At 39.4% G+C, this 22,306-nt stretch overlaps 1 protein-coding gene across 1 annotated transcript; it reads right to left on the reverse strand.

Moving 5' to 3' along the window:
* Positions 1-570: 570 nt before the first annotated feature.
* On the reverse strand, positions 571-1,223 carry LOC120068840 (uncharacterized). Its single transcript, XM_039020474.2, has one exon. It carries the CDS (start codon positions 1,221-1,223, stop codon positions 819-821), a length of 405 nt encoding a protein of 134 aa, XP_038876402.1. The 3' UTR covers positions 571-818.
* Between the last annotated feature and the right edge of the window lie 21,083 nt (positions 1,224-22,306).

The raw sequence follows: 22,306 nt of genomic DNA on the forward strand, positions 1-22,306 counted from the left end.
CTCTAACTATGCAGCAATCTGTGTTTATAATTTATATGTTGAAATCAAGGATTTACCAATATTTGAACGTATCCTACACTTTAATGTGAGATCATACATTTTTTGTGCAATGCTAACAGTTAACTGTTTCATTTGTCATTATGATTCACTTGGCATTGATCTAGCAATATATGCATGACTTCTCATTTGTATTTGTAGACTTTTGTTCTATCGTACAACCATGAATCATCTGCATGGTATGTGCTCCGGAAGTAAAACTTTGTTCTCAAAAACTTTTGTTGAAAATTTCCCACTTTTTCTTCTCTAAAAAAAAAATAAAAAAAATTAACTTCTCTAAAAAAGAAATTCCCACCCTTTTTCTTTTTATTATCATTATCTTTTTAAAATCATTTCTTTCTTGCAAACATTATTGCCGGGATGGTAAATATTTTTTATTTTCTTTTTCTTCATTTGATTATTTTTTAGTAGAGTTGATTGGATGTGCTTTAGATTCTTCGCAATATTGTGAAGGTTTTTTTTATTTTTTTGGTGGGGGGAAAGGGGGGCATTTTGTCATGTACGCTTTATAAGTAGGATCAAAGCTAGAAATTTCGAGGGAGCAAAAAATTTTACAAACTCGATTTCACACATGGGGGAGAGGAGGGATGAAGAAGAAAAGTATAGGGGAATTTTGATGATAGCTTTAGATCAGCCTCCTACTTCTATAACAGAATAATAAATATGTAAAGTCAGGAAAGAGTGAAGAAACTTAATTGAGAATGAGAAGTGGCCAAGTGTTTGTGTAATCTGATGAGCATATTGGCTGTGTATGTCAAGCACTAGGTTGTGCAGACAGCTCGGTTTGCGTTGGCTTGACGGGTATGTAGTACGTAGTACACTCCCATTGCCAAAAACACAGCAAATGTGATACCAAACACAATTCCCAGAATTCCCCCAGCCCCGACACGGTGGTTACCTTTCTGGATCGTCGTGGAGTATTTGCTTTCTTGTGCAGGAGTAGATTGCACTTGTGCTGCAAGGGGAAGGGGGGAGCATTTTGATTCACCACATAGGTCTTTGCCATTAGGATTCTGGGTGCTTGGATGGAAGAAATCATATGCCATTGGGGAGAAGGCCACCGGGCTCTCATATACTAAGCCATGAGGAGCTCTGCCCTGAGCTCGGGCTATGGAAAGAAATGTGAAGGAAGTGAGACAGAACAGGAAAGTAAGCATTCGAGTCATGTTTGTCGATTTGCCTCAACTGAGTGCCTTGAAGTAAAAGCAGAAGCAGCAGAGGTAAGTTGTGATTATAGTTCCTTTTGTGATGCTTTTGGAGTACATATATAGTGTCTTGAGAAATGGTTGTTGCTTGGACTTGAATTTTGTTGATGAAGTAAAAACAAAAGAGGTTGTAAAAAGGAAGGGACACAATCATGAGAATGACATTTCTCTCCCATCCATTCAAGTCAATTTACCAATCTGCCCTCTCTAAGGTCAGAATAAAATGACATGCTTGGTGGAGAAGCTACGTTTCTCATCCTTAGAAAAGTCCAAAATTCTAGGACACTATCCTTCTCTCTCTTAACTCATACGATTATGTCCTACACTTGAGTACTGGCCTATAGAATTATATTGCGTCTATCCCAATAGAACACACCTTATGAATAAGATAATGTGTTATTCCATCATATGTATATATATATATATATATATATATATTGTTTTCATTACACGCTAATCAATCTCATTAATTCAATTTCTTCTCTGTTTCACAAGCTTTTCTATCAATCAAAGTGAAGTTAAAGCTACTCATCATTGACTCACATGCACAACACCAAAGGGTGGTTTATATATACTTTTTCCCTCTAATTTTTATTAACCAAATGATAGGAAGGGTTGTAATAATGTGTTGCTTAGCTTTGAGGATCAGCAAAAGTTCGTTTTGCTGTAATATTTTTTTGTTTTTTTGTTTTTTTTGGTGATTCATTATTGGTGAGGGCCAAACGCATGCAATTCCTGAACTCAATATCCTTAACCTTTCTTATGCTTGAATGTTTGTGTTCCACTTTCATGCTTTTCTTATCATCTCATTTATTTCCTTTTCTATCTTCTCAGCATTATAATCTCTGTTTTTTCTCTCTCTGAAAGGTCTACCGAATTCAATTTTTGCACAAGATCCCTGTTTGAGTTTAGCATCTCATTTGGGGCTTTTCACAGGCACATCCTTTATTAAATGTCAAGTCGCTTCTTGTCAACACCATGTTCACAAGGCTTATCTTGGGACTGAATTCCCCCTTTTTTTTCCTTCTAAATGTCTTAGCTGCTTTCATTTGCATCCCCAGTATGTGTGAGGAAGTTGGGCTTTTGGAGCCCATGATTGATATCTGGGCCAAACCCACTTTTTGAATGTTACTGTTTCTGCATTTTTGGGTTTAGCTTCAGATTTGGTCTGCCTTCTTTGTGATGTGGAATTTGGAATTTCTCCTTCATGGAGAACTAGAATTGAAAAACGTTTTTTCTTTTTTTGATGTACGATTGAGAGTGGGGAGATTTCCCTCCTATGAAGTACAGATATTTTATGTGAGGCAAAGAATCCGTATCAGACACGTATTAGATATCGATACTTTCAGATACTTTCCAGATATGTATCTGACACGTATCTATTTCTATGCATATATATATATTTTTTTTTATAAAAAAGATAAAAAACTTATCTAATCTTTCCCAATCTAAAACTAAGCAACCTATTTAAAAGGTTCACAACTCAAGTCCAAAACTAAAAGTAAAAAAATAAATAAAAGACCAAGCCCTAGAAGCATCTAATCTTCATTGAGTTTCCACAAAGTCTACCAAAATATAAACCATTAGGATATGTTCAACAATTCAATGAAGTTCTTTATTTATCTTCATATTTCTCTCTCCAATCATTTTTGTAATATGAGTGTTTAATTTATCTATATCCTATATTTTTTTTTAAGAAAAATATATTTTTTTCAACATATCAGTATCCTCGTTTTTTAGAAATATATATATTAAAAATATATATAAAAAATGACGTATTCTTAAACATATCTGTATCTTAATTTTTTAGAAATTGACGAATCGTCGCATCCTATCGTATCCGTATTGTGTAATCGTATCTGTGTCTGTGCTTCATAGTTTGCCTCATTAATTGCTAACACAGAAGTATGTAGGTTGAATTATATTCAATTTGGCGAAAAGTACTTGTAACCTAATGTGATTTTTATTTTATTTTATTTTATTTTTACTGTATTATGTTGTTTATTAGCCATTTTAACTGTTCTCGTTTACCTAGTTAACAACATTATTATGTAATTATATTTTTGTTTGTGATATTTTATTGTTTTTTCTGATTTTTCCTTAATTATCCCATAATTTCGGGAATTTGTCGTATGGGTATTTTTGTTTGCTCAATTACTTAAAACGACGTCACTCATGACTCACTGTTTAGTCAATATATCGAATAAAAGTCATTTAGTCATTTTTTAAAATGGCTATTTATATTTAGTCATTTGTCCTATTACCACTTTATTTTATTTTTCTAAGCCCATCTATGGTGGGACTTAGCCTTTTGGCTCCGTAATATTGAATTTTCATCCACACATTAATATTTTTATCGATATTTTTACATTTTCATAGATTTTAATTGGCGTAGAGTAAATCAACATTTTCATCTATATGTATATTTTAAAATGATCATGAAACAAAATAATCATCAAAATGCCGTAAATATTATATAGATTATAAACATACTAATTTATTTAAAAGTGGTCGATGTTTATATATTAATTTAGATATTTCTGACTTTTTTTTTAATAAATTTTTCAAAAAGTATTCACAGATAATAGATATTTTGCTGATATTTCATTGACATTTCTGTACATTTAGGTTCTCAAATTTTTTGTTTCGGTGGAGGTTGGGTAAAACATGGCAAAACATATGGAGTTCCATAGTATTTTGGGAACAGGTTGTACTTCTTAACCTTCCACTTCTTACGTCCTTTCTAGTGTCCTTTCACGGTTTTTTTTCATTTTCCATTGATCATTCTTTAACAACCTCCCTGTTGAATTTCTTTCAGCATAGCATTCTTATGCTGCGACCCGCATAGTTTTCCCTATTGTTTTGTCCATTCAATACACGTTAGTGTGTCTTCAAAATGTAGTGAGTCCAAGTTGGGAACGCCACATTATTATTCTTGTTTTTGAAGCGAAACTATATATGGTGATTTATGCTTGACCATCCATAGCATCATCGTTGAATGCCTCATCTTTCTCCACTTCCTTGACTCAATCTTCCGTCGGAGTCTTAACGATACCTACAACATCTACCTTCTTCATTTCCTCAACTTAATCTTCCATTGGGATAACTCATTTTGTTCAAGGTCGAGGTTCACTTGTCCCCATTTCGAGCCTCATCTATTGCTTTTGACTCTTTTGGACCACATTCATCAACTAACTCTCTTTGGGACCACTCTTATTGCTTGAACTACTTTTGTTTTTTAATTATTATTGAAACGACTTTCATGAGGTAAACATGAAAGAATATATGAGCATACAAAAAAACAAAGCTCACAAAACGGAGCCCAATTATAAGGAGAGGCTCCAACTATACAATATAGAACCTATAGAGTAACTACAAAAGGTTTTTGAAATCGAAGCCTAGAGGGAAACATGAAACTTAACCAGGGCTATACATCACTAGGAGCCTTTCCAACCCTTTTATACATCCAATTACACCACTCACTCCAAAGATCTTACATGATTTCACACGCCTCCCACAAGCCAAAGGAAACAACCCGACACAAAAAAAAAGGGTAGATGAAGAGGAACTCCCTCATCATATCACTAGTATCCTTGTGACGAGCAAGCAAGAAATAAACGACTGAAAGAAATCACTCCAAATGGCTCTCATGAATTCACACCTCCAACGAATGTGATCCAATTTTTCCTCCTTTTGACTGAGAATACAACAAAACAAGCTGACTAATAAGGGCTTCTTCCTTGCAAGTCAATCCCCTCTTTCAGGCCATTTGTCACTCAAACCCCTTTCAAACATCCTAGCCACATGGGACCTGTTGGGTTTTATGTCCTAAAACTCGTAGTTTGTAAAATGATAAACATTTTCTATTGGCAATATACTTGTTATTGATCTCATAAATTGTATGAAAGTCTAAATCCAATAAACTAAGACCCATGACTATTGTATGAGTACTTGAACTTTATGTGGAGACATAAGAGTGGATCGGGTTCGAGTAAATAGTCAAAATGATCTATGGTACATGAATGAGGTTGGGTACCTTATTCTGGTAACACCATTGGATGCGGCCTACTCTGTAGTTGTTACAAAGAGTTGTAAAGTGCTACATACAATATGATCCTAATTCGTACATGTTATGACATGAGGAGTGGGGGCATCCTATGCAATGAGTTTGCATAAGATCAGAACCAAGAAATAAGTCACTCTTACTTTATAACGCTGTTTACTATTTAAGATTGACTATTTCACCTAGATGATCTAGGTAACTCGATCTTAATCCTGAGCTAACTATGAACTCCTGTTTATTCGAGATTTCCCTTAGATTTGCATAATTGAGGGTTGGCTTAATAGCGCTGGCTCAATAAGACTCCCATTTCAGGGGTAAGACCGGATAGATAGCTGGGGACATAGGGTGCAAGACGGAGTTCATGCCTACCCAATTTAGGGGTAGGAGAAAGGTTGTTCTCTCAAGTACTGAATCCAAGTCTTGAACAAGGGGCCCCACCCTCTCACTGGATTGAGAGAGTTCGGTTTGGTGATTGGATCACAAACCAATTGTTCATTAGAGGATCAGTAGGGACTTGAGGAATAAGATGTAAGCTCGGGGGTAAAATAGATATTTGACTCAACCGTTATTACGAACAACCTGTGAAGGGTTGACTTGCTGATTATGGTTAAATCACGTGGACATAACATATCTACAGTGAGCGGAGTGCAACTATGGGCTTTAGTGGAGTGACCCATTAGTTAACGAATGATGATTAATTTAGTCTAATGAGTTTAGCCAATTAATCTCGGATCATTGGAGCCCATGATCTGTAGGTCCGCGAGGTCCCCCTACTGGCTCGTAACGGACTAGCTCTAGAATAGCGTGCATGATAAGTTAATTTGAAACGTTCAAATTATAATTAAGGGAATTAGTGATTATATGAGATATAATTATGTTTAATTTTAGAATTAAACGGAATATGAGAATTTATATATTTAAATATGATTTAAATATATATAGATGGATATGTGTTAAAATTAATTTAATATTTGATATTAAATTAATTAAGTTTTATTTAATAATTAATTTATGAAATTAATTAATTTTCATTTTTAAAATCAAATAGATTTTTTAAATCAAAATTTGATTTTTAGATAAAATTGAAAAAGGAAAAGAAAACAAAAACACAAAATGGAAAAATGAGTTTTTCCATTATCCATCTTTGAAGTAGCTCACATATGAAGCAACATATTTGCCTTTGTCTTCTCCAAGCATGAACTGCAACTCATGCAGCTCTTCTCTTTGCATGTTGATATGCAATATAATGAGAAGATTGGAGTGAAAATCGGACATGCAATCTACAGAATTTTGAGAGAAAATTCGGTTCGAAGAAAGGTTCTTCAACAAAGGTTACTGCAGTGAACTTTTCTCCTTCATCCCTTGATTTAAGCTTGTTTTGAGTTTCACAACTCAATCTAGAGCACCAAGAGAATAGTGTGGAAGATCTTGAGGTGGTCTACAACAAGATATGAAGAAAATTGCAGCTAGAGAAGAAGCTTTGAAGAAGTTCTACAAGAGGTATGCCTTGAAACCTATTTTTTTGCAGAAGCATGCTTTATATTATGCCAAAATCAGTGAATTTGAATGTTTAGATGATCCTAGTTCTTCCACTGCTGTTGATACATTCCTACAGGACCCACTTATTTACTCGGTTCCACAAATATATCCCAAGTAAAATTTTTTAGTAAAATTGTCAATACCCTCGATGCGACCATCAAGACTTTTATGCAGCTCAATGCATTTGCACTTCTTATGAACCTTTTTCTTCATCTTAGCCTCCTCTATTACATCATTTTCAATCTTCTCAACCTTCTCTGCCACAACTTTATCTTTATTGGAAGTTATCGCGCCAATCCCTAACACGTCACCTTCAATACCCTCCATCCGATCGTCGACTACCTTAGGTGGGGGTGATGAGTTTGCGGAGGGTGCACGGGGTGGCTCCATCAAGCGATCCATAAATTGAACCTCCTCCTTAGTGGCCACGAGTTGTAATGTGACATTAGCCCGGTAATTAATTCACCTCAGGCCTACTTCCCTTTAATGTCAAAACTAATGACATCAGGCCTACTTTAATTCACCTCCCTAAGAAGGAAATAATGGATTAATTGTCCATTAAATACTATGGATGTATCTAAAAGAGGGTCAAAACGTGTTTGCCTAAACATAACTAACTGGGATCAGGTCAGTTTCGCCTCAATGTTATTAATGTTCTTCCCTAGGTGAGAGCAACAGATGAGCGCAGCAGGAAAGTAGTCAGCTGGAAGAATTTTTGCAACCATCCCATCACACCTATATTATTATAAATTAAGGGAAAAAAAAAAGAGTTACATTAAGCACCAAAAAGTTTTGTAAAGTACTAAAACTTTGTGTTTTTGGGGAGGGGTTAGTTGGGATTAGGAGAAATTGAATAAGTGCATACAGGACTTGAACACAAATACATTTTCTATTGTAGCATCTGGGAAAGTTTGAGTTAATAAGGGTGCAAAGCACAGAGATAAAGATTCAGAATCTGGGGCGAAAAGAAAGTGGTAGTGTTGGACCCTGGTGATAACCTAAGATGTGATGGGGATGGTTGCACCAAAAGAAAATAAATGACCGGTTGATATATTTATATTGTAAAAAAATTTAGTTTGATATACTTCATATTAAAAGTTTATTATTATTTTCACATATGTGTCTTTTTAGTCTACTCAACAGGTGTTCTATGTATGTCTAATTCATTTGTTGTACAAATAAGTGTTAAAGTGTCCAAGTGTCCAACACGTGTCAAACACAAATACGCTAGCCAAACTAAAGTGCCCGTGTTTCTTAGGTGATAACAAATGTAACCAAAATCAGACGATAGTTTAATAAAGGAAAGATCACATTAACATGGGTGCTTTACAATTAAATTAGACTTCAAGTTCTTCATTAACCTTTGCAGCATATCAGATATACAAACATATATGCTGCTAGATTGAATCACACAATCATTAGATTGAGTTGGACAATAATAATCAAGAAAAATTCTCAAATTCAAGAACAGAAGCATCATTTGGAGTTAATAGAAACAACCTTTAGAGTCTGTGAATCCTTGATGAAGCTGCTGTCCAATATCAGAATCAACACAGAGTTTCATAAAGGGTTTCTGTTTTAGACTGAAACGGATGTTCTTATTCATCAACATTTGGAGTTCCGTAAAGGGTTTGATCTGTTTTAAGCTGAAATGGATGTTCTGAATTTGATTCATCAACAACTATGGGATTGGCCTTACATGACACACAGACCCAACTTTCTGGGATGTTCCCTACACGATAGACACTCCTACAGTAACTGCTACAGACAGAGACACACAAAAAGAAACCATCATGGAAAATGACAAAACTAAGGAAGATAAATTAAAAGTTTGATAAATGCTAATTTGACCTCGTACTTTCGATTTTGGTTTTCGTACTTTCAACTTTAGTTCATTTTGATTTATATACTTCTAAAAGTTGATCATTTTGGTAGGATAGTCCTACCAAAACGGTCATTACTTTTTACAAGAGAGATCAAAATGAATCAAAAGTTAAGTACAATAACTAGCATCTGTTTGGTAACTAATTGATTTTTGAAAATTAAGTCTATAAACACCTATTCCACCTCGATTTTTCTTTGTTTTTAATATCTAATTTTTACCAACAATTTAAAAGACTAAATCAAGTTTTGAAAACTACGGCCCGTTTTAGTAACCATTTTTTTTTTTTTTTTTCATGTTTAGTTTTTGAAAATTAAGCCTATAAACATCTCTTTCACCTCTAAATTTTTTGCTTTGGTATCTACTTTTTATTTATGTTTTCAAAAACTGATTAAAATTTTGAAAATAAAAATAAAAATAAAAATAGTTTTTCAAAAATTTGTTTTTGTTTTTGAAATTTGGCTAAGAACTCAATTCTTCTACTAAGACTGATACAAATTATGATAAGAAAATGAGAGAAAACAAGCTTACTCTTCAAAAACAAAAATAGATAGACGAAATGATTATCAAAAGGGATCTAAAAAAGTAGTTTTTAAAAAACTTGTTTTTGTTTTTGGATTTTGGCTAAGAATTCAACCGTTTCATCTAATGAAAACTATGATAAGAAATTGAGAAAAAAACAAGCATAATTTTTTAAATGTAAATGGTTACAAAACAGGATTAAAATGAACCTTTTGAAAGTATTGGGACCCAAAAGTACCAAAATAAGTCGCACTTTCCATTAGGCAAAAACACGAAAATGGACCCAGGGGTTAAGAACGATGAAAAAAAGTCGTGCGCCACAGTTTTGCAAATGGAGCTCATTTGGTATCCAAATGGTTATCGGGCCCAGCGGGGCTGCCTCGGGGTCTAATTTTTATGTGCGAACTTTCCTGCAGACGAAAATGCAAAAACGAACCCAAGGGTTAAGAACGATAAAAAGATGCGTGCGCCAGATGGTTTTGTGAACGGAGCTCATTTGGTGCCCCAACTGGCTATCGGGCCCAACGGGGCTGCCTTAGGGCCAAATTTTTGTGCACGAAATTTTTGGGGGGCGAAAATGCGAAAACGAACCCAGGGGTTAAGAACGATGAGAAAAAGTCATGCGCAAGACAGTTTTGCGAACAGAGCACATTTGGTGCCCCAAATGGCTATCGGGCCCGATGAGGCTGCTGATAACTTGTAGAAATACAAGTTATTTATGCTATTTTATTTAGATATTGTGGCAAAAAAAGAGGAAAATTGCGTCGATAGAATATTCCATAAAGTTGCGTCAATAGAAATACAAGTTATTTATGCTGTTTTATTTAGCTGAGAAATACGAAAATTATGAAATGTCTTGAACACATCCACTAACCCCATTGCGATGGCAAAATAGACTGTTCTAGTCTTTGTTTTGCAGGAAATAGGTCACCGCATGCGTTAATGGCTCGAAGACAAAATGTACAACGCATCTACATCACATGCGCCAATTGATCAAGAACGAAGAAATGATCAACACAATGATGGCGCATGCGATGATCGATCATGAACTCTAGCGATCAACACATTTTAACCGCATGTGGTAATAAAACAACAACACTGCATGCGGCGATCAATCGAAGATGTGAAGAGCAGCGCATTCATGGGCGATTCTGACAAGTGTACAACTTTCTGTTGTACAATTTTGACAGATTGATCGTGGAGTAGAGAGGAATTTCCCATTACGCCATGGCAGGTGTTATCAGAATTACACAGTGAGACCACCAATTCAAAGAGCCAAGGTCTTGTCTATAAATAGCTTCCTTGAAATCATTGCAAAGAAGGCTGGTCTGAAGAGACTTTACAGAGAAAATCCGGGAGAACAACGAGACAAGGCTGAAAAGTGAGTCTTCGAGCAAGGAATTCTTCCGATTCCCGAAGCTGAAGCTCTGTGTAAAAGGTTGATAACTTATAGAAATACAAGTTATTTATACTGCCTTATCTAGATATTGGGGCTGAAAGAGAAGGAATATGCGTCGATTGTATGAAAATTAGCTCAAAAATACAATAATTATGAATTATTGCAATTACACCCACTAACATCATCAAGATGGTAGAAGAGGATATTTCTATTCTTTTTTGAAGAAAACAAGTCACTGCTTGCGATCAAGGCTCAACGAGAAATTGAATAACGCATCTTCGTCACATTGCGCCCGTCAAACCACAATGAAGAGATGATCAACGCAATGACTGTCGCATTAGATCAACGCAATGACGGCGCAATGCGACAATCGATCCCAAGCTGAATTTCAACCACATGCGGTAATAAAGACAACACCGCATGCGAGCACATAATTGAAAGATGTAGCTGAGCAACGCAAACGCGGAGGATTGCGACACGTGTACAACTAACCGTTGTGCAGATTTGACGGTCTGATTGCATAACAGAAGGAATATTTATTCCTCCATCTTCAGAATTTCCATAACAATAAGTGGGGTCCACAAGGCAAGAGTCAAAGCTCTTCACCTATAAATACCCACATAGAATTCAGAGAAGATATATGGGATATGAGGGTGAATTGATGCTAGATTATTGAGAGAGAGGCTGAGCTGATTACTGATCGGAAGAAATCTGGGAAGAAAAGAGACAAGGCCGAGAGGTGAGTCTTAGTGCTATTCTGCCAAATCCTCGCCATGAAGCTCCGTGCTTAGATGCCTGCTACCGGTTGAGCAAGCCTGAGAAGGAAGCTCATCCTTCCGCACGATGCATCCATGTCGACAAGAAAATCTCCATTCAGATCGGCACCAAGATGTTGACGTTTATTTGTATTAGTTTCTTACTCTATTCATCAAATGTATTTCATCTTCTTAATCTCTTCATTCACAAATCATGTATCAGATGCTAAATAGTATTATTGAATGTCTTGATCCTTTCCATTTCCACTTCTCTGTCTATTTCCGTTCCTCCATTAATCGTTTTCTCCATGAAGTTTTCTTAATCCCTTGGTAATTAATATGGATTAAATGAGTAACTTAATCTGTGCTAAAGAGATAAATGCGTTTAGCTAAGGCATGCTAGACGATATCTTCACCTGTGAGAGTAGAAGTGAAGATGCCATTTTGATCTGTCGAGAGAAGGTTAGAAGAATGTGTTGAAAAGCGAGTAGTACTTCCAGAGATGGAAGCAACCTTGCATTTATTACGTGTGTCCCTGTTTCACCATAGAGATGTGGGAACGCGGCCGATCACTGAGAGGTGTACGTCAAGGAAAAAGCAGAACAGTACTTATATCTTTAACACAATTAAGGAACTTGTGCTGTTTATATTAGTTATCTTTTCTATCTCTACTTTGCACATAAGACTTGCCACTACATTACACTATCTTTGTATAGTCTTCACAGTCAGCCTCAACCTCGGTATCTTGTATCATGAAACCTAGATCTTGTATCATCTTAGCTTAGGTTTACTTTGTTACAATTTATTTTATTATCGCATATTTACCGCTTTACTTTACTTTATCGCATGTTTATATTCTTATACACAACTCTTTTATAAATTGAAAAACCCTTGGTCACATGTATCACAAACATAACGCAATAACCTCAAACAGTCCCTGTGTTCGACCTCGGATCACACCGAGAAACTTGTGGTGGAATTATACTTGGTTCCAACACAAGGAAACTTGTGACAACACACAGCATACTACAAGACCATTCATCATTAACACATATCTAGAAGTAGTATCACATGGACTTGTATCTTGCGTGCATCATTGTTATCTTAAAAACTTTGCGTTACTAGTTTATGGTGCCGTTGCCGAGGATTGGTTAACGGTTTATTGTTTGAGTATGTTTGTGGTGTTTTGCAGGACAGATCTCGTTGTACTGGCTGTTCAACGCAGAGAGCAGCTTGATAATTTATAAGTACTGGTGCTGAACCAGAATTCGAAGCTACCCTGAGATCGAGCGTACCTTTCACGCACGGGCATGTCAGAATCGGATAAGGCGAAAGAAAGCAGCGAGCATGGTAGATAATAATGACAACGCGGTTCCCATAGTAAATCAAGGGGCTGTACGACCAATGCAGGATCCTGTTTTCCTGGCTGCTGATCGCAATATTCCCATGAGGAATTGTGCGGCACCCAACTTGTACGACTTTTTGCCTGGGATTTTGAGGCCTACTATTGAGGAGAACGCAAGGTTCGAAATAAAGCCGGTCATTCTATAAATGATCCAAAATGTAGGGTAATTTGGAGGCCTGCAAGGTGAAGACCTGCATTCCCATTTGACTAGCTTTGTCGAAATGTGCAGCAACTTCTCGTTACCTGGCGTAACCCTGGAGAGTATTAGACTGTATTTGTTCCCTTACACCTTGAGGGACGAAGCCAAGAGGTGGGCTCACTCACTGGAGCCGAACGAGATCACATTATGGGATCAATTGGTGGAGCGATTCATGAAGAAGTTCTTCCCATCGGCCGTCAACGCAAGGCGACGAAAGAACATGCTGAACTTCGAGAAAATGGAAAAAGAGACCCTGAGCACCACCTGGGTGCGATTTAGAAGATTGGTGAAAAACTGCCCGCATATCGGGATACCCGATTGCGTTTTGATGGAGACCTTTTATAACGGCCTGAATAGATCGACGCAGGCTATTGCTGACGCCTCTGCGGTAGGAGGTTTTATGGAAAAAACGTATACTGAGGCTAAAGTCATCCTTGACCGCATATCATGGAACATGGATGATTAGATTGATGATGGCTATGGAGACCGAGGCGCCGAAAGAAGAAAGAACGAAACTGCCATTGTCCCTACAAAGACAATGACCACATTGGCCGCCCAGATGGCTACGGTGACCTCCATCCTTCAATCGATGGCAATCAATCAAGGAGCCATCTCCCAACAATTAGCGTAACTTGCTGCGTCGGTTCAAGTGGCCGCAATAAGTTGTGTTAATTGTGGAGGGGCTCATGTAGCAGAAATGTGCCCATCGAATCTCCAGCAAGTATGCGCCATCCAAAACAACCCCTTCAGCAACACCTACAATCTTGGCTGGAGGAGCCATCCTAACTTCGGTTGGGGAGGTAATCCTAACCAAGGGGGGCCAATCAACCATCAAAGTGGCAGTCGAGGGAACCTTCCTTTTCACCATAACCAGGGGAAACCAAGGCAACTGCATAACCAGCAACCCTCATCTTCTAACACCTCTGAAAGTGATAAAAGATAGCGAGAGATTACTAGGCAATAAGCTATGTGATGAGTGCAAGAGCTACATGATGAACTAGACGATGGGCCAAGTGTTTATGCATTGCTGAGGCTTGCGATACACAAGGCTGATGGATTCACCCGGACAAGTGACTATACAAAGAAGAGTTTGAGCTTGAGTTAGTAGGAGGTGGACAAATAGAGTTTCATGCAAGGAAGATTTATGCATGAGGAAGACAACTCAAAATTCATGCAAGTAAGTGAGTGGCATGGACGAAGGTGAATTGCATGGAGAGTAGGTCGTGGCAAGGCATGGTACAAACACTCCAAAAGTTTCTAAAGTAGGAGGTATCTTGCATTGGAAGCCTTAAGAAATGAGAATGATCGGTTCCTAAAACCTATAAATACCACCACAAAGTGTCTTTTCAGTCCATAACACAAATCCTCTCCAAAGAACATTAGGAAGAGTGTTCGAGAGACGATTCGTAGGAAGCTGTGCGTTGATCAAGTGGTTCTAAGAGAAAGAGATGTTGTCGGACAGTGAGGTCCTGAAGTAGCATCAACTTGGGATGAAGAGTTCTCTCATACTACTCGTGCGTTTTGAGTGATTCCAAAGCCACTTGAAATCTCAAAGAGTCTAGTTATCAAGGCAGGGCTTCCGAAGAAGAAGCTCTAGAAATCAGGCTGGAGAGTAAGGAGAAGACGGAAGGCTCGAGCTCTCGAGTAAGCTTGGATAAGTCTTGATGATTTGAGGATTTTGGCCAAACCACGAGGTTCTCTGAGATGAGATTTTAAGATAAGCTTCCTGAGACGTTTTAGAACATGATTTTAGAAGAAAGTATCTCAAAATAACGTCTAGAATTATGAGTAATGTAAGCTTGTACTTCAATCTGGAATTTAGGGTTCAAAAGGGAGCCCGAGGAAATCAAGGAACTTCTAGAGAGAAAGGTTCTTACCCTACCAAAGTGAGTAGTAATTTCCTAAGTCTTAAGCATGTATTTTAGAGTATATGTACATTCTTATGTTGTGAATGAGTAAATAGAATGAGTGTGAGATTATGTGATCGGGATGGTCAGGGAGTCAATGGACCTAGTTCCTGAGCCAAGAGTTGAAACTTATGGGATAGTCAGGGGACCGAGAGGTCTAGTTCCTGAGCTTGTGGGATGAATCTCGTATGGGATGGTAAGAAGACCAGTAGGCCTAGCTTCTAAGCCCATAAGCGGGGATCTATGTGCACATAGAAAACATTCTACCGTGTGTGTAGGTAGAGTTGAAAACAGACTCATTCAAGGCTGAGGTTTGAATGTAACCTCGTAGTTGTGATAAGCTTGTTTTATTATGAGTTGAAATAGACTCTAGAAGTTGGTTACCACTCATTGAGTTTCTTGAAGCTCATTCTTTTCTTTCATGCTTTTCTTCCCAGGTAGAAAAAGGTGAGGAGTTCCAAGGTGCTGCTAAGGTCAAGGTCCGCCACACCACAATCACATTTCTGGTTTTAGAGTTGTTGTTGTAAACTTTGTAATTAAGTCTGGGAGTTGTATAAACGTTATACTATTTGTAATAAAATGAGTTTAGTCAAACAGTTGTTGTTTATATCATTGGCTTAAAGTTTTATAAGAGTTAAGAGGTTTAGATGGGATGTAGGTATCATAAAAGGGTGGTATTTGTGGTCCATCATGCCTCCCTCGGGCTCAAGAGGCAAGCTTGGGGGCGGGGTGTGACACCTTTTTAGTATATACTCGATGACTCGATAGTCTTACTCAATTGTACTCTATAGTATTTTGCTAAATATTCGATGAAACTCGATTTGTTGATTTTCTTGGTCATTTTTATCCTTTTGGCACAATTTTCTTATAATGACTCTTAAATGCCTCAGGGATTATTTTACCTACAAAATTAGCATTTAATGAAAATAATCAACACCATTTTAGGGAAATTAATGTAGAAAATATACATTCTTTTGGTGCTGTTTCCGCGTCGATCATGATAGGAACTCATGAGAAAAAGATTTTGCATCGATCAGCATGGCGAATCTCAGCTAAACCACTACTTTCTGTTAATTATGTGTTCAATGTTCTATTTTTGTAGCCAATGTAGGAAATGAACGCAAACGCAGAAACTGGACCATCACATAGACGACCGCATGTGAAGAAATACTCCATCGCAAGGAAAACGCATCGATCAATGCATGGATGTTGCGGTAATCAGCCGTATGCGTCCATCGCATGGGAGTTGCACTCGTCAAATGATTGCGGTCATCATGTAGAGTTGCAGTGTTAAGCGAATGCGGCCATTGAATGGTTGCTGCTACACGACAACACATTCTAATGGGATCAACGCAAGGTAGGTGGAATGAATGTATCAATGCATCTGCCTCGAGAAAACCCAAAGATGATGCTGACATTTCACCTACCACGCCGTTGGTGGCATTAGAATGCGTTGTCGCATAGCTACAATCATTCAATGGCCACATTTGCTTAACACCGCAACTCTACATGATGACCGCAATCGTTTGACAAGCACAACTCCTATGCGATAAACGCATACTACTGATTACCGCAACATCCATGCATTGATCGATGCGTTTGGCTTTAATGGAGTGTTTCTCCACATGCAGTCGTCTATGCGATGGTCCAATTTCTGCGTTTGCGTTCATTTCTTGCATTGGCTACAAAAATAGAACATTGAACGCATAATTAATGCAAAGTAATGGGTTATGAGATTTGCCATGATGATCAACGCAAACTCCTTTTCTCATGAATTCCTATCATGATCAACGCAATTTCTGCTTAACAACCTTCATAATTCTAAGTAAGAGGACAAAGATGACATGCATTTTGCATGTCATCAGCACCCTATAGAGAGGACGATGGCTACGTCCAAGAAGTAGGATATGGTGGCTATATGCGGTCATTCCGACCCTTTTGCATACACATCGCATATGACCCAGATTTAGGCTTTTAGTGTGTGTAGCATGATCGCATGGCTTGCATTGGCTGAGGTTGCCCTTGCGGTTACTTTTAAGGGTTGCGATGAATACATCTTTACATTTTGTCTATTTTCACATCCATTCATTTCACGTCAAATGTTGTCGTGTCTCTGCCTCTCATTCATACTTCTCATTGCGTTGTTTGTTAGTTACAAGTAGGAGTAGTGTTAGCATAAAAACCCCTCCATCATTCTTGTATTCAACCGCCGCATACACATTACTACATACGTCTAGCTACAAGTCCCTGAGTTCGACCTCGAATCACCCGAGAAACTTGCGTTCGCATTATACTTGTCGTGAGCGTAAGAAAACTTGTGTCAGGAACGCATGGTCATTGCATACATTCGTTAACACATACTTCATTCCAACGCATGACCACCGATGCAAGATAATCAACGCACACATTAAGCACATGCATCGCATACTGCGTTCACTTAATTTTAGTTATCAAGTCTTTGACGATTTGGTAATCTAAATTTTCATCATTAGCAAACGACTTTTTTTCATAGTTCTTAACCTTGGGTCCATTTTCACGCATTTTTCCGTCAGAAGGTTCGGGCACAAAAACTGGGCCCCGGGGCCATCTGGGAAGCCAAACGAGCTCCGTTTGCAAAATCTTCTGGCACACGACTTTTTTTCATCATTCTTAACCCCTGAGTCTATTTTTGCTCTTTGTCAGTCCATAAAGTTCGCGCACAAAAAAAGGGCCCTCCGGGGCAGCCCACGGGGCACGGGGGCCATTTAGCGCACCAAACGAGCTTTGTTTCAAAAATCTTCTGACACACGACTTTTTTTCATAGTTCTTAACCCTTGGGTCCGTTTTCACGCATTTTCGCGCTGGAAGGTTCGGGCATAAAAAGTGGGCCCCGGTGCCCCGGGGGCCGTTTCGCGTACCAAACGAGCTCCATTCTGAAAACCATCTGGCACACGAATATTTTCCATCATTTTTAACCCTTGGCTCCGTTTTCATACTTTTTTACTCCGGAAGGTTTGCGCACAAAAAACGGCCACTCAGTGCAGCCTGCGGGGCACCGGGGGCCATTTGGGGTACTAAACAAGCTTCGTTCCGAAAACTGTCTGGCACACGGCTTTTTTCATAGTTCTTAAACCTTGGGTCCGTTTTCGCGCATTTTCGGGCCAGAAGGTTCGAGCATAAAAAGTGGTCTGCGGGGCCCCAAGGGCCGTTTGGGTTACCAAACAAGCTCCGTTCCCAAAACCGTCTAGCACACGACTTTTTTTCATAGTTCTTAACCTCTAGGGACGTTTTCGCATTTTTTTGTGCCAGAAGGTTCGCGAACAAAAATTGGCCCTATGGCAGCCCTACGACACCCTAGTAGGGCCTGGCGTCACCCCAGTGAGGCCCTTCGACACCTCCGTAGGACCCCGGGGGCCGTTTGGGACACAAACGAGCTCCGTCGTGAAACCATCTGCCACACAACTTTTTTTCATAGTCCTTAACCCCTAGGTCCGTTTTTGCGCTTTTTCGTGCCCCGGGGGCCGTTTCGGGCACCAAACGAGCTTCGTTCAAAAAATCGTCTGGCACACAAATTTTTTCCATCATTCTTAAACCTTGGGTCCGTTTTTGCACTTTTTCGCTCTGAAAGGTTCGTGCACAAAAAAGGCCCCCCGGGGCAGCCTACAGCGAACTAGGGGGCCGTTTGGGGAACCAAACAAGCTCCCATTCCAAAAATCGTCAGGCACACGATTTTTTTCATAGTTCTTAACCCTTGGGTCCATTTTCACGTATTTTCGTGCTGGAAGGTTCGGGCACAAAAAGGGGTCCCAGGGCCTCGGGGGCCGTTGGCACCAAACGAGCTCCTTTCGCAAAACCGTCTGGCAAACGACTTCTTTTCATCATTAACCATTGGGTCCGTTTTTGTGCTTCTTCTACTATCCGGAAGGTTTGTGCCCAAAAAACAGCCCCTCAGGATAGCTTGCGGGGCCCCGAGGGTCGTTTGGGGCACCAAACGAGCTCTGTTCCAAAAATCGTCTGGCACACAACTTTTTTTCATAGTTCTTAACCCTTGGGTTCATTTTCGCGCCAAAATTTTTGCGCACAAAACTTGGGCCCCATGCCAGCCCCGAGACACCCCAACGGGGCCTGGCGACACCCCAGTGGTGCCTCGCGACACCCCAGCAAGGCCTCATGACACACTAGCGAGGCCCCCGCAACACCCCTGTGGGGCCCCATGGGCATTTGGGGCACCAAACAAGCTTCATTCGCAAAACCGTCTGGCACGCGACTTTTTTGCATAGTTCTTAACCCCTGGGTCCGTTTTTGCGCGTTTTCCCGCCGGAAGGTTCGGACAATTAAAGTGGGTCATGTAGGGTTTTTTGTCCTAAAAACTCGCAGTTTGTAAAATGATAAACATTTTCTATTATCAATATACTTGTTATTGATCTCATAAATTGTATAAAAGTCTAAATCCAATAAACTAGAACCCATGACTATTGTATGAATACTTGAACTTTATTTGGAGACATAAGAGTGGATCGGGTTTGAGTAAATAGTCAAAATGATCTATGGTACATGAATGAGGTTGGGTACCTTATTCTGGTAAAACCATTGGATGCGGCCTACTCTGTAGTTGTTACAAAGAGTTGTAAAGTGCTACATATGATGTGATCCTAATTCGTACATATTATGACATGAGGAGTGGGGGCATCCTATGCAATGAGTTTGCTTAAGATCAAGACTAAGAAATAAGTCACTTTTACTTTATAACGTTGTTTACTATTTAAAACTGACTATTTCACCTAGGTGACCTAGGTAACTCGATCTTAATCTTGAGCTAACTATGAACTCTAGTTTATTCAGGATTGCCCTTAGATTTGCATAGTTGAGGGTCGGCTCAACAACGCCAGCTCAATAAGACTCCCATTTCAGGGGTAAGACAGGATAGATAGCTGAGGACATAGGGTGCAAGACGGAGTTCACGCCTACTCGATTTAGGGATAGGAAAAAGGTTGTTATCTCAAGTACTTAATCTAGGTCTTGAACAAAGGGCCCCACCCACTCACTGGGCTGAGAGAGTTTGGTTTGGTGATTGGATCACAAACCGTGGCCCCGAGGGCCATTTGGGGCACCAAACGAGCTCTGTTCCCAAAACCATCTGGCAAAGGGCATTTTTCATCGTTCGTAATCCCTGGGTCCGTTTCGTGCTTTTTCGCTTCGGAAGGTTTGCAAACAAAAATTTGGCCCCGGGGACTGTTTGGAGCACGAAACGAGCTCCATTCCAAAAATCGTCTGGCACACGGATTTTTTTCATAGAACTTAAACCCTGGTTCTGTTTTCGCACTTTTTCGAGTTGGAAGGTTCGCACACAAAAATTGGGCACTGCGGCAGCCCCGCGACACCCCAACGAGGCCCTGCGACACTCTCGCGACACCCCCGCGAGGCCCTAGGGGTCATTTGGGGCACCAAACGAGCTCTATTCCAAAAATCATCTGGCACACGACTTTTTTTCATACTTCTAAATCCCTGGGTCTGTTTTCGCGCATTTTCGCGCCGGAGGGTTCGAGCACAAAAAGTGAGCCCCGGGGCCCCGAGGGCTGTTTGGGGAACCAAACGAGCTCTGTTCCCAAAACTGTCTGGCACACGGATTTTTTTCATCGTTCTTAACCCCTGGGTCCATTTTCGTGCTTTTTTGCTTTTGAAAGTTCGTGCACAAAAATTAGGCCCCGAGGGCCGTTTCGGGCACCAAACGAGCTCCATTCCAAAAATCGTCTAGCACACGTTTTTTTCTTTCATACTTCTTAACCTCTGGGTCCATTTTCCCATATTTTCGCACCGAAAGGTTCAAGCATAAAAATTGGGTCCTGCGGCCCGTATGGGGCACAAAACGAGCTCTCTTCCTAAAACCGTCTGGCATACGGCTATTTTTCATAGATCTTAACCCCTAGGTTCTTTTTTGCACTTTATCGTGTCGGAAGGTTCACGCACAAAAATTGGGCCCCGTGGCATTGATAATGGGCAGAAATGCACATTATTACATTGCTAAGTTATTAACAATGAGGGTTTGCATTGATGAAATATGTTAGATTGCGTCCAAAAAGCATTAAGTTTATAACATTATGGTCGCATGCATTCATCGCATAGAAACAGTTAACTTTTGTGTTTTTATGCAAAATATGCGTTGATGCAAGGCGAAAAGCGCGATCACAAGAAATAAATGGACAAGCGCAGCATTATCGCAAGGCTTTGCGGTGATTTGTGCTCGCAAACATCTGCTCGAGAAGGATTACCGCATAGAGCCAGCGCAACTTGGCGAGCGCATCTGGGTGAAAGGCATAATTAATCACGATGGGACAGAAAGCTAATGACGGTCGAATCTAAATTAAGTTGACAAGCCGCTAACGATAACAAGTGCACTCAGCTTTTTCAGTGACAAATATTCGGCACATCAGTCTGAGAATTAAAGCCATCCCATCTGGGCAATCATCAGAGAAAAGTCTCCTTTCACCCCGGAAGCTCTATAAATACCGAAAGCATCCTTCAGAAAAAGAGTTAACAAGTCAGTTTCTCAGGAGTTCACAAGTTCTGTTCATATTTTAGCCCTGTTCTTAGATTTTATTTTACCTTAAGGTAGAAGCGAGAGAAGGAGGTTGTGCCGTTAGATCGTTCCGGTGAGCTTGGGAGAGTGCTGATGCATTATTTCATTTAATGGAAATATGGATGATATGTGTTGATGGATTGTGTTGTGCACTCAAGTTTCCCCAGTGGAATTCAAGTGTAAATTCCCTTGGGTTTCCTGGTAAGTCTAGTGTCGAACACATGGACTTATGAAAATAGTTTTGTTGGTAATATTTATGACACTTTGTGGTAACCATGTAAATAATAAGTTTTGGGTGTGTTGTTGTGTTGATGAAAAAGAAGTAAAAAGAAGTAAATAGTTGCGTTGATAGTACAATGAGTATGCGATGGACGGGTTGAGAAGGTCTTTTAGCTAGCATTACTCGGGAATGCATCAAACCTTGCGATCATGTTACAACCATGCATAGCAAGTCATTTCCCAATGTAAATGCGATGCTCCTAAGTCTAGGACCCATGTGTTGAATGCAAAATGTCCATAGAGCTTATCCCTAAGTCTCTACTCTTGTCCTATGCATTGATGCAAAATGCATGAAAGCAAGGTGATCGCATACAATCATACCTTATTGCTAAGATGCATGCGATGCGTTAATAACAAATAGTGCTCATTCCTAAGCGTTTATCTCTCGTTGATGCGTTCTAATCTGGTTCTTCAAACATAGATTCTGACCTGACCTTTCCAAGTCTAGATCCTATCTTTAGACTACCCTCCCGAGTATCTTTAATAGATGAATGAAGCATACATAAACAAGATAATCGCACAAATGAAGATTCCGTCA

Source organism: Benincasa hispida, chromosome 8 (genome assembly GCF_027475165.1).
Source record: "Benincasa hispida cultivar pf3 chromosome 8, pf3_genome.v1.1, whole genome shotgun sequence".
NCBI classification, from domain to species: domain Eukaryota; kingdom Viridiplantae; phylum Streptophyta; class Magnoliopsida; order Cucurbitales; family Cucurbitaceae; genus Benincasa; species Benincasa hispida.